The 17,311-nt window shown below is 30.8% G+C and overlaps 1 protein-coding gene across 1 annotated transcript in view; it reads left to right on the top strand.

The window, feature by feature from the left end:
- The window catches only part of Ance-3 (angiotensin-converting enzyme Ance-3), a 37,305-nt gene extending 27,100 nt beyond the window's left edge, over positions 1-10,205 (top strand). Inside the window, exons 10-12 of the mRNA XM_015319366.2 lie at positions 50-190; positions 6,732-6,898; positions 9,649-10,205. Of these exons, the coding sequence (XP_015174852.1) occupies positions 50-190; positions 6,732-6,898; positions 9,649-9,794 (454 nt within the window). The 3' untranslated portion in view covers positions 9,795-10,205. The remainder of the gene's footprint in view (positions 1-49; positions 191-6,731; positions 6,899-9,648) is intronic.
- The last annotated feature ends 7,106 nt before the right edge of the window (positions 10,206-17,311 follow it).

Genomic DNA, 17,311 nt, shown 5'->3' with positions numbered 1-17,311 from the left:
TCAAGTTATTTAATTTCAATTGCACATGAATGTTTTTTTTTTCTTATAGAAATTTCGTTGCCGGTGTTCTTCAATTCCAAATCTATCGTGCGTTGTGTCGGACCTCTGGTCAAAGATTTTCAGAAGATTCTCGAAGACCCTTGCATAAATGTGACTTTTATAGAAATCCCGAAGCTGGAAGAATTCTCGGGTAAGTAATCTTATTATTCATATTATACGAATGATATAAAAATTCTGATGAAATTTTGGAATATAGGGAATTAAATAACTAATATTCGCAACGAAAAGTACGTAATAGGAGAAAGATAAGCCCACTAGTTTTACAAAATTTAAAAGTCACGCTTCTACTTTCTATTTTTTTTTTCGTTTTTTTTTCGCAATATGTTTAAAGAAAGAAAAAAAAAACCAAGAAATATAATTCTAAATTTATTCGAGTAAGGAAAATTTCTATATATAACGTATTATATCATTCTCATGTGTATACTTTTGACGTTGGAAACGTAGCGTCAATTGTTTGTGACATATACACGAAACTTTTTTACACGTTCGTGGTTCTCAGAGTATCAACTAGAATATAGTGTTTTATATTTATATCTACAAAACAACCCGACGAATTTACATCGAATATTTTCTTTCATGATGTAGCAATGTGTTCCTTGTGTATTATGTGTCTCGATTTCGCGTCGATAAAATTATCTAACGCATTCGTGTAACTTTGAACAAGAGACCAGGGCGAGACTTGAGGGGCGGGGTGGGGTAGAAAAAGAAAGAATATGAATCGTGACGAACGAGACAATGGGCAAACCGAGAGAAGGGAAACAGGAGAAAGAAACGGTTCAATGATACCGTCTCTTTCATCCCCGGCATCCATTGCATGGAAACTTCGAACCTTCACTGGTTCCTTCCAAGATGGAGGAAAATGATAAATCGACGGGACTCCGCCAGTCGGATTGAGCACATTTCAATACGTGGAAAATGTACGTTCTCACATTTACACGCTTCATTGGAATACCAAGATCGTGTGACTGTAAATATATAAAAATAATATTTAAAAAATATGAAACAAGCAAAGAGAAAATGTAAAACAGTTGTTAGTTAGACTCCTAACACTCTGTTATTTATCATCGAATCGAAAAATTAATAAAATCGTGAATACACATCACCGATACACTTTCTAATTCTAATACGTTGTGATTGTGTAATCATCATGTTGACATGTATCATTAACCCAAATTATTTGTATAAATCGGACCGTCAATTTTCGATTGAGTATTTTATTTGTATCATTTTTTTTTTACTTAATTTATAGACGTCTTCTATTTGGAGGGGTACATTTATTCTATACACATGCATAACACGATTATAAAACTTTCAATAATATTTATCGTTCCCAATGATTTATTGTCCTATCATAGTTCGATTTTGAAAATATTACACACACAACGATCTGTATACCTTGTTTGTCTTAATTGCTTAAAACCACAAAACTTTTGATCAAATTTAGTAGAACCAATTATTTTACGAAGAATTCTGACATTTCGATCTTATTAAAATTCAAGGCTAAAATTCATCGTATAGATGATTCGGTGTTCTGTTTATGAAGAATTTTCTACTTGGCCTATAAACGAACCCCATTCCCCTCCCTTGATGACATTTCTTTGTACTTTATTATACATAACAACCAAATCGAACGACATTCTTTCGGTATTATATAAAATAAATACGAGAAATATTTTTCAACTCTTTTAAATATTAATTTGGTAATTTAAAGAAACTAATAAAAACCTAGCGCGACACACGACTTGTTTGTATAAATAAAATCAAATTTTTTGGAAACGAATAATTAACGTAGAATATAAACCGTACGAAATGACGAAATATTATTTGTAAGAAAGATATTTATTTTCGATATTTTCTTCCTTTTTTTTTCTTAATCATTGTATTACACGTGTACATATAAATATATAGGGTAGTATAGGGGTAAATGTAGTTCTGGATACACAATTTGAACAAATAACGGGACATGATTCAGCCAAGGTTAGAGATTGAAAAATACGTAATATAAGTATAATCCAATCTATCGACGAGGCTGACAATAATCACCGTCAGATCGATCATCGATCGGATCGCCTACTTCAGCAGCAATCTCCGGTGTTCGATGTCTATCTGGGTCATCGAGAGGAAAACCTTTATTTCGTGTTGCAATTTCGCTGCGGATAGCCAGCAAAACTCTCGTCCTTCGATTTTTGTCACTACGACAAACTTATCGAGATTACTATGATCCATTGTGCCGTATTTTCGTAAGATGATCTTGTTACATAATAAATATCTTGTTCACAACAATGAATTGGATTGATGAATCAAAGAGAATGATCGAAAAGGAAATCGAAAATTGTTAATGAAATATGTATATGAAGAAATACGTGAAAGTTTGATCAACTATTTTCAAATTACAGGTAATCCTCGTACAACACGGTTTCACTCTAACATGATAAGAAAATTGCAATAGAACTTAGTACAACACTTAGTATTTCTATAGCACCGGATAACATGATATTTGCCTAACATATCGAAAAACTAAATTACCTTAAAATAATGACACGATGGAATAGTAAACTCTTGGTCTCATATAACACAATTTCACAGAACATGTCATTTTCTAGGAACCTATTTAACGTGTTATAAGAGGATTACTTGTATACTGTAATCAATCGTATCTCACTAATTGTACGTATCTAAAGAAATATAATTACAGTCGTCGTCGACTTATGTGATCAATTTGCTACAATAAATGAAAATTATATACCCCTAAAAGAATTTGCTCCGTTAGAAATTAAAAGAAAAAGAAAACCACGAAAGTGGCGAGAGTCAAATAAGGATAATAACAAAGATGATATAAATCAATCGGTCGTTGGAACTTTGGAAAAGAATTTTATTTACGAAGAAAGAAAGTGAAATACGAAGAAGCAACACAAGAGGGTTAAACATAAAAAAAAAAAAAAAAGACAAATCGGTTGCGTTCCTTGAGATACTCGTTTCAAGGCATCAAATCAACTTCCTGTAATCGAAGGACGATTTACAACTCTTGTCTTACACGGAATTACGAAAGTAACTCTCTAGTACTAAACAGAGATAAGGTGTGAGAAAGAGAGGGAAATATAGAAATAAAAAAAGAAAAGAAGAAAAAAAAGTAACACAGAAAACTCTCTGTGTGTCGTCTAACGTGTAAAACGTTGTTGCTCGTTCACGCAAAACTCATGGAAGAAACCCGAGACGTTAGAAATGAGTGAGAAAGAGAAATAGAAAAAAAACAAAAAGAAACAGAGAGAGATAAAGAGAGAGAGTAGAATGTAAGTGGTTTGCTATAAGTTATACTTCCGTTTTCACTGCGTAAGTGACAGCATAAAGCACTAACCAATACTATTTTGTTTCCAACTATCTCAGATAAGGTAGAATAAACTTCGATAATCGATTGTACGTAATTGATAGATTTTGTAATTAAACTTAATTACAATTTTTTCTAATTAAATTATAATATCTTTTAAACTTACCAAAAATATATTAACAATTGAAACTTTGTACCGATTTACCGTATATGTTAATTATTATTTTTAATTGATATTTTGTACATCGTTTGTTCTACCCTTTCTTTAATTAATGTTTTTATTTTGTTTTCTTCAAATAACTTATGATAATTACTCCAAACGAAAAAGGAACCGTTGTTAAATCATTTTTTTATTCTATTCAAATTTTTTTAACAATCGACGGAATAATTAGTAATTGGTAATTCAAAAAGAAAAAAAATCAAATCATTGAGAGTTAAATATTGGAAAAAGTAGTTGTCGTCGTTGTTTTGAATAGCAAATGAAATCTTTTTTTCGATGGTAAAAGAAGAAGAAAAAAGAAAAAATAAACAATGATCGATTCGTATAATCTGTGCTATATTATAAAAAAAAAAAATATCGTTGTATCGCAAAGAGACGCATAACGAGCCTTGTTCTCAGCATCCCGCATTACGAAATCCTTGTGACGCCGACAGGAAAGTGTCTAGATTTCGCTAGAACATGAGCGAGCGCGCGTTCACGAGCGCAAAGCACGAGCGTAATCCTCGATCGAGTACCGGAAATTATGAGATCGACATAAATTAGTTTCACAAACAAAACGGGAGGTGTATACCTTCCACCAGACATACCGAATTCTTTTTTGCCAATCGAACAGTTTCCCACGAAGAAAGTTGGTCCGTTCTTTTTTTTTTCATCGTTCAACACAGGAACCGGAAATCTTACCAAATAATCAAATATACCAATAATCGTTTTTATTACAATCCTTTTTTTCTTCTTTCGCTAGTTTACGTCAAATATCACGATACGTTGTTAAATAGACCAAAAAAAAAATAAATGTAAATTGATAACGGGATCTTTCAACAATAAACTAATTTTAAACATTTGCTCGTAATCATAGATCAATGAGTAAACAATTTCTAAAGAAAATATTTCAAAAAATTAACTTGGAATTGGATAGAAAGTATTTAGTGAAAGAAGAAACTCATCAAAATAGTAAGCATTTTTTCGACATACATGGAAAAGATAAATGTATGGAACTCTAAGGGTTAATGTCTTCTCTTTAAGAAAGCTCCTTGTATAATATCGATTTTTTTTTTGTTTGTATCGTTGAGTTATGTATTACAGTTGGTATCTATATCACGCATTTTTATTTGGAAGTTAAAGAAAAGAAATGATCACGGTTAGAATCGAGGAAATATCGATATCGACACTTTTAATGTTTCTCATTAAATTTGATCATACTTCAAAATAGAAACATCAAAAAGCATTGAAATTAGAAATGTTTGTTATTTCGTTTGCTCGTTAACTAACGAAATAACACTTTTCGCGGCTTCTTAAAAAGAACGTTTATCGAGCAAAATTGCACCATTATTATTCTCTCTCGGCAATGCTTACCTTACAACGATTTCAAACGTTTCAAATTACGTTCGAATAACTCTATTCTAACTACTTCGAACGTTATTTCGAACGTAACGGGGAAACACTTCGGTTAATAGATCAAAAATGTTTGAAACAAATGACAAAATATCTCTAATCATTTTTGATTTAGACAAAGAAACATTCATATTATTTTTTTTTTCAAATCAAACGTTAAAGAACAAAAATAAATGAGAATATTGAATATAAAATAAAAAGATTTCGAGGTCGGTGCAGAAATAGAATTTATTAACGAGACATCCAGAGGAGAGGGAAATTCCTCTCAGAAATTCCAAGGAAAGCAAGTTTATATTACACGAGGGCGTGTGCGCATGTTGATGACGGCAATAGGAATCAGACGTCACTTCGTAACAAAATACAGCTCCCTTGTTAGGTCGCTTCTGGTAATATCGTAATTTCCTACTTTTACTTCTCTGAATAGCCAAACATTATTAACTAAATAAACATGTCATGAATTGAACTAAGATAGATGCATATTGTTGACGAACGAATCACGATCAAGCTTGAAATTTCACTTCGTTGCATCCCTTTTGCAAGGATACGACCAAACTAAGAGAACAAAATTGTTAATAACATTCTATGAATAAAATTAAATTAAAAAACAAATAAGACTGAATAAGAAAAATATATGTAAATATAGACTTCCAGTGAAGAATGCTTGCATAATTAGTGTCTCATTCGTATTATCTTTTACAAATAATGAGATGATGATTAAAATGAGAAGTAATTTGGAGAAATGAATTTTACAACTAACTCGCACGCGTATTTAATTAGGTATGCACGATTTGTAATTACTGTAACACTGTTAGGAACGAGTTGTTCGAAACAAAAGGCGCAATGGAAGAAGTTGGAACAACAACAACAACAACGTTGCTCGTTGTTCACTCGTTCTATACATATACATATACATATACATATACATATACATATACATATACATATACATATACATATACATATACATATACATACATATATATATATAACATCTGATGATTTTCTTTATAAAAATTACACATTGTTGAGTCGCACGGCTAGGTAAGTAGGTGTAACTCAATTCAATTACTCAAGGGTGTGAGCCTAATTATGCCATGCGTGCGTGCGTGCGAACAACACCTTTCTTACGCGCTTTCGATAAAAACCTAAACACATATACATACACCATAGTATATAGGTTCTTCTTTATCTTGAGAAACAATATAAGTTTTTATTACGATAGATATACGCCATAAAAAATATCTGTTGTGTCGTAAGTTCCGATTAATTATAAAGGAAATGAATATCTTAAATAAAACGTTATTATAAATATAATAGCATATATATATATAATAATAATAAAATAAATATATTAGTATATTTATATAAAATATTGTATAAAACGTTATTTTATTTATAAGATTACTATTTTTCAATGTGAAGACTTATTTTATTGATAGATCGATGTGGGTGCGTTGAAAAGTTTTCAATCTAACAGAAAAACAACAATTTTATTTTTCTGATCAAATACGCTTTTATTTAAGAAAACCATGGAAGTTCTCAAAACTATTTTTTAACCCACTTTCGTTGTGTATTATTATTATTATTCAAACAAGAATTATTTTTCCACGAATACTTTTGTTTTCCAATAAATTCATATATAACGATTGTTCTACTGTATATTCCACTATATTGGGTTTATAGATCAACGTAATTGATGGAAAGTTTCTAACGAAATAAATCCGTTTGTTACAGAAACTTGATGGAAAAGGGTTCGTCGATGCCATGGCAAGATACTCTTGAACAAGCAATCGGTGAAGACAGATTGGACGGTTCAGCTTTAAGAGAATATTTCAGGCCACTTGAAGACTGGTTGAGAACGGAAAATCTTAGGACCGGTGAAGTAGTTGGTTGGTCCTATGGTAAGATAATTTCAAGAAACATTAATCGTATTAATTAAAAACTAATCCTATGTGTTTTTTTTCTCAATATATATTTATTTATGTATTTATTTTTTTTTAAGTAAACTTTATTTTGTTAAACACGTTAGCGAATTAAAAATCTAATTCTCGTGACGTATCTTGCCGAACCGGTGCCACTACCCGTGACTTGTTACAAATTATGCAATATCCTACCGTAACAGATTGAAGGTTGCGATTCCCACGTACTACTTACCGGCTAGCACTACAAATACTCCTTCATGTGACGACACACACGACTAAATTACGATACGCGACGGTACCGTTGAAATTATTAGGATTAACGGTTATAGTTGTATATAACATTTTTTTCATCTTGTGCGATCACTCGTACATCAAATTCAAACTCTTGAGTAACATCAACGATCAATCTGATTTTTATATAAAAAAAGAAATTGGGAATAAATTACAAAAGTAATCCAATACATTTCGTATCTTTCGAAAAACGAGAAAGATTTGTAACATTTTCTATCCTGTTTAAATGTCCAAAAGAAAAATATGAAAAGAAGAAAAAAAAACAACGAAAAGGTATCGATTTTATTTCCGCATAAAAATAAAAAAGCAAGTTCGCGGTGATAGATCCAGATAACACGGATCGTAAAATTCTTGGACCCGTGGGATTGGAAAATTGCGAAATCGAAATATAGTAGTCACTGGTAGTAAAAGAGTGTAAAAGAAGGAGGTAGATAGGAGTGGTAGTAATGGAAATGGAGAAAGAAAACATAAAGAAAGATAATATGAAGAAAAAGAAAGAAACTAGAAGTCGTGAGACATACACGTTCGACAATTCCACTATCGTTTCCAGCATCGCAGGTTGCACCTTAAAAGCCTATAACCATCCATGCAATTCAGTTGGTGACGTACCTTGGACGTTCTTGCATACTATAGTGTATCTCTTGTTGAACAAACGCGCAAGTGAATGGCAAAAAAGAGAATTAACTCTCGTGTATGCATGCGCTCAAAGGAGCGCACGTGTGCGCTCGCGCGGCCCTCATATGCCTCTTCCGTATTTTCTTACGTGAGCCACAACGTCAAAATTGCGTTCACTCTCAATACCAAAGCGAGAACTTCCGAGAACTGCTCCTCCTCGACTAGGAATTCCAAGCGTCCATTTTCCTTTCTACTTTTCCCTTTTACGTAGATCTTCGATAATTCATACACGGAACTTAAAAAGTATTATGGATATTATATTTGTAATAATACAAATTGTATCCTTTTCAAAAATAGTCTATCGATGAAATTCTTGAAAAAAGAAAAAAAACAAATATCTGTTAACTTGATTTTGTAGTTAGCAATAACTTCACCGAGTATGGTAAATCGAATAATATGGTAGCCATTATAGTAACTAACGTAAAACATTCTATTTATCGTGTCATAAATATTACTTCTACTGTAAGTTAAGTATTTTCTAATGGTAATTCCAATAAGAATGACAATAATTTATATATATGGGGTACGATAATACTAGACCAAAGATGAAATTGAAGATTTGACTAATAATTAACGCGTTATAGGATGTTTTTTTTTTATTCAGTAGCTGACTACCTCTACCTGCTAGCTATTGGAATAAATGTATAGCGAGTATTTGCAGTATGTAATATACGAAGTGAATATAAACTCGCTGAAATCGAATGTCGAAAGAAAAATGAAAAGAACCGTCTCCTCATAAGCGATTCCGATGGAAAGTAGAGATGCGTACGTGACTGGTATCGATCGACTTTACGGAGAACCCTTTTGATTCTTTTACATAGTGAATTTAACTTGGAAAGTTTCTTCGAACGCGAATACGTTGTGTAAATCGGTAACATCGAAGTAGGCCGAGAGAAGCGAGTACCACTCGACTCTATTCAATCGACTTCTATCGTTTCCCGCCTTCCCCACCCCTTCCTCACCATGGATTTTTTCTCTTTATCTAGATCGCATGAATTCCAAAGTTTCGTGAAGTTTCCCTTTCGGCCCTCGAGCCCTGAACCTTATCTTGATCGGTTAATCCAACAAAATTCCTATACAATAAAATAATATTTTACATGCTGAGTATTTATTTAATCTTCCACATTTAAGAAATATCAACGTACATTACCGATCAAAAGTTGTTTTCAATTTCTAAGTAGTGTTAATATAAAACAAGATATTTGAATGACTGAAAATTAATGATGAACCAAACATTGTTTTGGTTTATGTAAAAATTTTACTTGTATCTCTTTCTTTTTCAACCACTTATTTATTAGAACAAATGAATTCCTTTATGGTAATCGAGATATAAATACGATTGTCAAAAATCTTATGAGCAGTATGTATGTTTTATATTTTGCATCAAGGAATGAATATTTTTCAGCAAACTGTTCTTCCTTTGTTTTCTTTTGAATGATAATTTAATATATTCTAGGCATTCTGGCATTTTATAAAGAAATCAGCAATTTATTTCATACTTTTGATCCGAAGTATATATATCTACTACTGTTACTATAATACTAGAAAAATAACTATAATTTAACAGACAATCGGTCTAATGGTCAATGATAGATCATTTTGATCTTTACTACTGATCAATTTACTCAACTATGAAACTATAGAGAATTTCAGAGATCGGAGATTTTTTTGAAACGATCCTGACCCCATAGAATTAACGACCGTTTAAATCGATCAAACGAACAAAAACATTACAGATTTATGATTTTCATTTATTATTTCAGATGGTGATTACTGCAAACGTAGTATAGAAACTGCCGGATTGCAAGTTTACGGAAGTGGATATTACAATCATGCATTTTCGATGTTCCAAACATCTCGTGTAATGGAAACAACGATTCTTCTTTTTATCGCGATATTTTTCTACTGAGAGAAATCTATTGACGAGTTCTACAAACGTGTGAACTAAAAACGTTGCCAAAAATGGTTAAGTATAATATATGCGACAGAACTATAAAGTGTGAGAGAGAAAAGAAGTTGAAACCAAAGGGTTAAATCAAAGAATTCAGTATAAAAGAAATGACTATTTTGTTAATGGTCAAGATTGATCTTTCATTACTGAATCTTCAATACAGGAATAATGAAACAATTTTAATAGTTATAACATATCAAATGTGTGTCGAATTTATGTATGTTTGTATGCATCACACGCGAGCGTATAAATCTCATAGATTACGTACACCACATTCATCTGTTTAATCAGTGTACTCAGCACCATTCATCATATTTAATTTTAAGCGTTAATAAAATATAAATAAAATGATCGATCTTTACTTATAAATATTATATCAATACAATCATTTCATTGAATTATAAATTTAAATGAATATTTATTCTTATGTATTTTTTTTCAGCTTTGATTCATTTATACGAATAATTTATACGAATGCTAATTTGTCGACAAATATTAATTATACATAATTAAATATTAAAATATATCGATGCTCCCTGTATCGAGAAAGCAGTTACACGTAACTGGTAGAAGTAATAGCAAGAAAATCATATTGAAACCTGTTACATTCTCGATCACGTCATTATAAAATTCGTCTGTATAATTTTTTTGTCATTCCCGTACAAATGACTTTTCTTCTCTCAATTATATTCGTTTAAAGACTCGTTACTTTCTCGAAAGGGGGTTTGGAAGAGAATTAAAAGAGATAAAAAAAAAAAAGAAAGAAAGACATGCACCATATGTATCCACTTTCATGCGGTGAAATGCAATTGCAGCAAGGAAGAGATGACCAGAAAGTTGTTCGCCCAGTTTCGTAATTTAAAAACGTAGAAACGACGAGTATATCTCACTGGAAAGATCCGAAAAAGCAGACGAGGAAAGTCGAATGTTTACGTATATTTCCGTAAGGTCGAATTTAATACAATGATTTAAAATGACCACTTGCATATCGTCCATGATCAAGTCAATGTGCTTTCTACGATTACTTACTTACTGATTTAAAATGAACGAATACGGATCATGATCGATTATATTGGCGAGAAAGTTAGTTTTCGTTTAAAAGTATGTCAAATCGATGCGTTAAAATAATACAATTAACTTGGCGTTGTTTCGTCATCATATTTAATGACTGAATCAATTCCACGTACGATCTTGGTCATATACTTACGTAATGCATTAGAGCTCTAAGGTAAGATCGAATGTGTTGAACGACTGTCCGACTGATTGGACATTTATGATAAACGAGAATACTGTTCTATTATACTAGTGACTATGGCGTCAAACCAGAACATACCAATTTTCTTTTAATAATCATAGCGGTCTAATGGATTTTCTCTTGTTTGCAGCTTCAATTTCATGGATATACGTGAGACCCATATTTATCGTTTTAAATCACCCACTCGTTTCTCATTAATCTAAGATTTGAAAATGAAAAATAAATCTTTAAAAATAGAATAGAGAATAATCAGAAGATTATTCATTTTAAATTGTGATTTACACTGTATATATCTTTTAAATTGTATGCATACCTTAATGTCACAATTATTTGTTCTATTCAAACAAAATATTTATCTATTATAATAGTTTGAAATATTCGTGACGAATATTTTCCATTCAATTTTAATATTATTAACAAACGTCAATAATACTTGTTGATTCCAAGTTACATACAAAGTAGTCGTAATAGTATCTTTATAGAAAATATTAGTATCGTAGAAGATTAATATTAAGTTATATAAAATACAGTATTAAAAAAATAAATGATAAGATATATGAGAGAAGAAATGATACGTGAAGGATTAAATTTATAGAAGGTAAAGTAATTTTTGAACTCGATGGGACATCGAAGGGTGACCATCGAATAGAAAGGAAGAGTTTTTCGACCTGGCCCAAAACTGGTTCGTCCACTTGCGTAATCGGAAGACCGGGAAGTCAATCCTTTCCGCGAAACATCTACAACGCGCACAATGAACCGGCTGGTCAACCAACAACCAGCCAGCCAACCACTTTCACCATTCACGAATACACGCGAGGGGAACGTCGATGTTGGTGTGGTTTTTTTTCTGTTAAATCGATCCTCTAACTTTTTTTTGTTCTTCTATATTATTTTTTTGTTTCTCTTAAACTCATAGAAAATCCATTTTGTACGAAAAAGAGTATTGAGAGCAAAGCAATTTAATTTATTTCGAAAATGTATAATAATCATTCTCAGATCTTTCAACAGATATCTAGACAGATAGATATACTTTTTTATACTTATACATATATATATACATACATTCTTATCCATCGACCACGAAAGTTATTTTCGAGAGAAAAGAAAGTAACGGGAAACCAAGGCGTCTTCGTCAATTGCACAACGACGAAACGAGATTTAAAAAAAAACTAACGTTATTTCGATTTTAAACTCGATACAGCTGCTAACATTTAATCATCTTATAGATACGCTCGATTTCGTAATGAATAATTATAAATAATCAATTAATTAATTATATAAATTAGTTAAATAATTAATTAATCGGATAAATTATTTGAATAATTAAATAATTATTCAAATAGCTGTTCGATCTCTCAAATCTATCCATATTTCTTTTTCTTTTTTTCTTTTACTTTTTTTTTTATTTAAACGATTAAATAATACAACAAGGACAGAATATTTGCGAAATGCGGATCTTTATTGATCATCAGAGCGTGTACCTCTTAAATTACACTCTCGTTTTACGAAATGAGTTAATCGTTGGTTTAAAGATATCAAAGATATATTCAAGTTAATAATATTAGTTATTAGAAACGTAATGAGGTTAATTACGATTACTCATTACGATGAAACAATGCTTGTCTTGCATAATATCTCAAACAGCTCACGATGTTGTTCGACCAATGTCACTGTCTTTGATCGAGTCTATGTACGAGAAACTTTCTCGACTTCTGTCTCCTGTTTATTTCTTCTGTTTCTTCTTTGAAAAAAAAACTATATATATTATATACATATATACATCATTTTTTTAACTAACAATATAATCAATATGGTTATCCACTTACATTAAAAACACGTCTTTCTTGTATATTTCTTCCGGTATATTATTAACGCGATAAACCGATATTATTCACATCATAGTTTTGAATTAATTATTATTTTCTACATACGAGTTTTTTTTACTTTTATTTATGAATTAATTCGAATAAAAAATCAAACGATATAATTGTTCGAAAATATTTTGACACACACACACAATTCTGTTTAATATTATACCCATTAAATCGGTATATCGTTAACTCAATAATAAATGACATTATTCAAATTAACATTTAGACAAAAACTATAATATTTATTTTGAATGCGAGCATATTTATGAATGTCTTCTAAAAGACGATATAATTTGTTTTCAAAATATTCTCGGTCCTCCTGTTTTTTCTTTTAACTGTTGTTCAAACGATCACTTAAATTCAGTTTTTATGGTTTCGTTTAAGACGCTTAAAAAACGTCGAATTGGAATTTCCGTCTAAAAGTCAAGGCCGAAGGAAGAATAAAAATCTTTGGGTTCCATTCGAAATTGTTTTATCTATACATGTTTTTTTTTTCTTTTATATCATTTCATTTCGAAAACGAATTAATTGCCAGCGACGATAAAAAAAAAAGTAAGGAAAGAGGAAATTTAACTAATAAATTTCTAATTCGTAAGTTTATTTTCGTAAAAAAGTTAAATCAATGCCTCTGTTGCCATTTCTAATGTTTGATTTTAACCATCTGACACGTTGTTGTCCATTTTGAATCATCGAATGGGACGGAGGGGACAAAAGGGAACGAAGATATTTATTTTGCTTAGATTTTGTAAACGTTAACACAGTTAACTATCATATCCCGTTCGCTTTCTATATTTGTAAATTTGTATTTTTTCTTCAAATCGTTTATGTATCACGCAATACGTCCAAGGCGTTAATTAAACGATCTCGGAATGACTACTACCATACTACGAACGATCTCTAATCTACGCAATCGTTATGCAATATAGCTACCTACCTTTCGATCATGTATTTTCTTTATTTTATGTGTTGATTTTTGTCAACAAAAAGTAGTACCATAATATCGACAAAACATTGAAGATAACGAAGACGAAAAAGACTACGACGAAGACAAAATCGAGGTAAAATTGACAACACACTTACGCACACACACAGATAAAAGAAAATCGATTCGTTAGATCGAATTTCATTTTTCGTATGGCAATTACTAGAAGCCAACAACTTTCTTGTTCGTTTTATCTTTTAAATGTCGATTTTATTTAAATATATCTTACAACCGGAGAAAATCTTTCTCTCGAAAGAGGTTTTAGCAAACATAGACAAATCGATAGAATAATTAATTAAAATAAAACGAAACAGCGGATACAAATACAAGCGAATAAGATTAGAAAGAAAATACTTTCACTTTGAATATTTTGAGTATGTATTTCTAAATGGAAGATAACATTTTTTTCTTTTCTTTTTTTTTTAACAGTATGAATATAAAAACCAGGTCATCAATTTAACAAAAGCAAAATTCGTATAAATTGATAAAAATCCTAAATTTTTTTACGTATTTTAAAACGCCATTATTTATAATTTATTATTAGATCCAAAATACAATCCAAAAGTAGACACTCATTAGTCCGTCGTCGTAATTTAGTTTGTTTTTTTTCATGAAAATTTTACGAAATATATAAACTAATCGAGTAATTAACAAAAACACCGGTCGATGTTTACGCGCCTTTACCATTTTATAATCAAGTCGTTAAAATCACTAAAAGAATTTCGTCCATTATCATTCTTTGAATATAAAATAACTGGACGAAGGTCGTCGCGAATGATTATAATAAATAACTAATTCCTCTTCTCTCCAAATATTTCCATGAAATGATACCGATCGAATCTCTTCTACGAAAAGGAAGTTAGAATACCATATTATAAAATATACAAACTTTTTCAAAAATAGAATCAAAATTGTGCAAAACTTACATGATATTTTTTTAAAAAGAACACGTTACTACTTTGTGTGACAAGTTTTAGATATAAAAATAAACTTTGCGTTTCGATTGAACAATCAATTTAATAATATGTTTTATTTTACAAATTAAAAATTTTTTTTTAAAAAGAACATATTATTTAATCTATATATATTATTTAATTTTATATATAAAAACAAACTTTGTTTTCGATTGAATAATCGATTTAATAATATCTTTTATTTGAAAATTATAAAAATGTAAGTGATATTTTTTAAAAATAAATACATTACTCTGCTTTGTGTGTTGTAAGTTTTATATATAAAAATAAATTCCAAATTCGTAGAGAAAAAAAAATTATTCTAAACGAAAATTAAAAGAAACTACCAATCGAACCTAGACTAAGTATTCTAATCGTAAATAAAAAAAAATAAAAAACATCCGGTCGTGTTCTTCCGTGACTGCTAATTAGTCTATGTCGTAGGACGAAGGCATTATTCGTGGCTTATAAGATTAAACGACCGATGGGCTCGTTGAACGTTGGTTGCAAACGAGAGTCCGGTTCATTGCGTGCCGCGAGAACAAGAGGGAATTGCCCTAACCAATCATCCCATTATACCAGTCTACTTGCTCGTAGTCACAGTGTCCGACAACCGACGAGAAGGCCCGGACTTCACTTTCGCTCGTCTATTCAGATTTTATCTTTGTTTTTTTTTCCTTTTGTTTTTTGCATGTTTACTTCCTTTATTTTTCTTTTCTTTCAAACTTAACCACCATGTACTTTTCTAGCAAGAAAAACGAGTTAGAAGATGAGAATTCTAACCGTTCTCGTTCGAATTATTCGAAAGGTATTATCTTTGAGTTTTTACATCGATCATTAAAATTTAACTATTATAATCTGTAAAAACTCATAATGAATGGAGGCAAAATATTAGTCTCTACCTCGTAGAAATAATTATCGATAATTCTACTAATTATTAAAAAGTTAGAACAAAATTTGTTTGGCAACGAAAACATATTTTATTTTAAAATAAGGATTATTTATTTTTTAACATTATAATATATAAATTTATTTCGTTATCGTAATCAACATAAATGTGTAATAACATTAAAGATGGTAAGTGTACACCCAATATTTGCAGGTATCTTAATCCGGTATGTAGATGAAGGAAAGAAAGAAAGATTAAAAGAATAAGATATAAAAGCAGAGGTGGTAAGTAAAGAAAAAAAACCAAAGGATAATACTCCTCGTATTAAAGCAGTTTGTTTTCTCAGAATATCCTCGACTTGAGCTAACGTTTGTTTCGAGTATCGTTTCCCTTTTTACATCCCTTTCCGTTAATTGTGTGTCCCTCCCCCTCTTATGAACTAAGCAAATCCCTCTTTTCCCTCTTTGTATCCCGTCTTTATTGTCGTTCTCCTGAACGTTGCGGGAGGGTCGAAGTTCATTGAGCCACAAGTGCATTCCGAGTGTCGACCACGCCAATTGCTCGTTACGTTGTAACTCCTCCTGTCAGTTCTGAATCAACCCGCGAATCTGATGTACGAATTTTGTCTAACAAGATTCGAAATTTGTTAATTTAATTACGATTTTACGGATTTATATTTCATAATTTTATTCGTGAAATTAAATACAATGTCTTGATTGTAATCAATTTTCTAATTCGTACTAATTAAAAATCAAAAAATAATAAAATACCCTATAAAGGATAGTGATTTTATTTATTTGTGGATAAAATTATTTATATCATCTATATAACGTAAGTATAATTTAATAAAATGTACGCTCGATAAAAATAACGTTAATATAAGAAAAGAAACAAGACACAGAAATTGTTCGACGTTATAGTTAACGAAAATCTTTTTCTTCTTCTTCTTCTTCTTCTTAGGATTTTGTCCTGTTATCCCTAACTTCACAGCTTAAAAAGGCTATTTTGTTAGTTCCGGGAGCGATTATATTTTTTTTTTACGGAGGGTAGGTTGCTAGCCTCGCCCTCGAACCCTCCTCCTTTATCTGGGCTTGGGACCAGCTAGTTATTATGTAGATATCTAGATATTAAAACTAGGCGGAGTTAACGAAAATATTAGATATAATATACAATTAAATTAATTAATACTAATTCGTGGGAACTTATAATCCATCCACGGTACGCGTTAATTAATTTTCCCAAACTCTATAAAACAAAAAAAAGAAAAGAAATAAAAGAGTAATAAGAGAATGAGACAAAGTTGAATTATGTTCTTGTAGGAGTGAAATATGTGGGAACATGCTATAAAATTTCGTTTTTTTTTTTGTTTTTATGAACGATACTCTATGCACGGAATGATAATATAAAATAATAATAATGACAAAAAAATAATTGTCAACGAGACTCACAGATGGTTCGGTGACTCGAAACACTTTTTTTGTCTTACTTATTAACTAATGCTCGTCGCACTCGAGTACGATGATCT

Source organism: Polistes dominula, unplaced genomic scaffold (genome assembly GCF_049000335.1).
Source record: "Polistes dominula isolate Pdom_NZ unplaced genomic scaffold, Pdom_raw_medaka contig_24, whole genome shotgun sequence".
Lineage (NCBI taxonomy): Eukaryota > Metazoa > Arthropoda > Insecta > Hymenoptera > Vespidae > Polistes > Polistes dominula.
The sequence above is the reverse complement of the archived record's forward strand: the minus strand, read 5'-3'. Positions and strand labels throughout refer to the sequence as shown.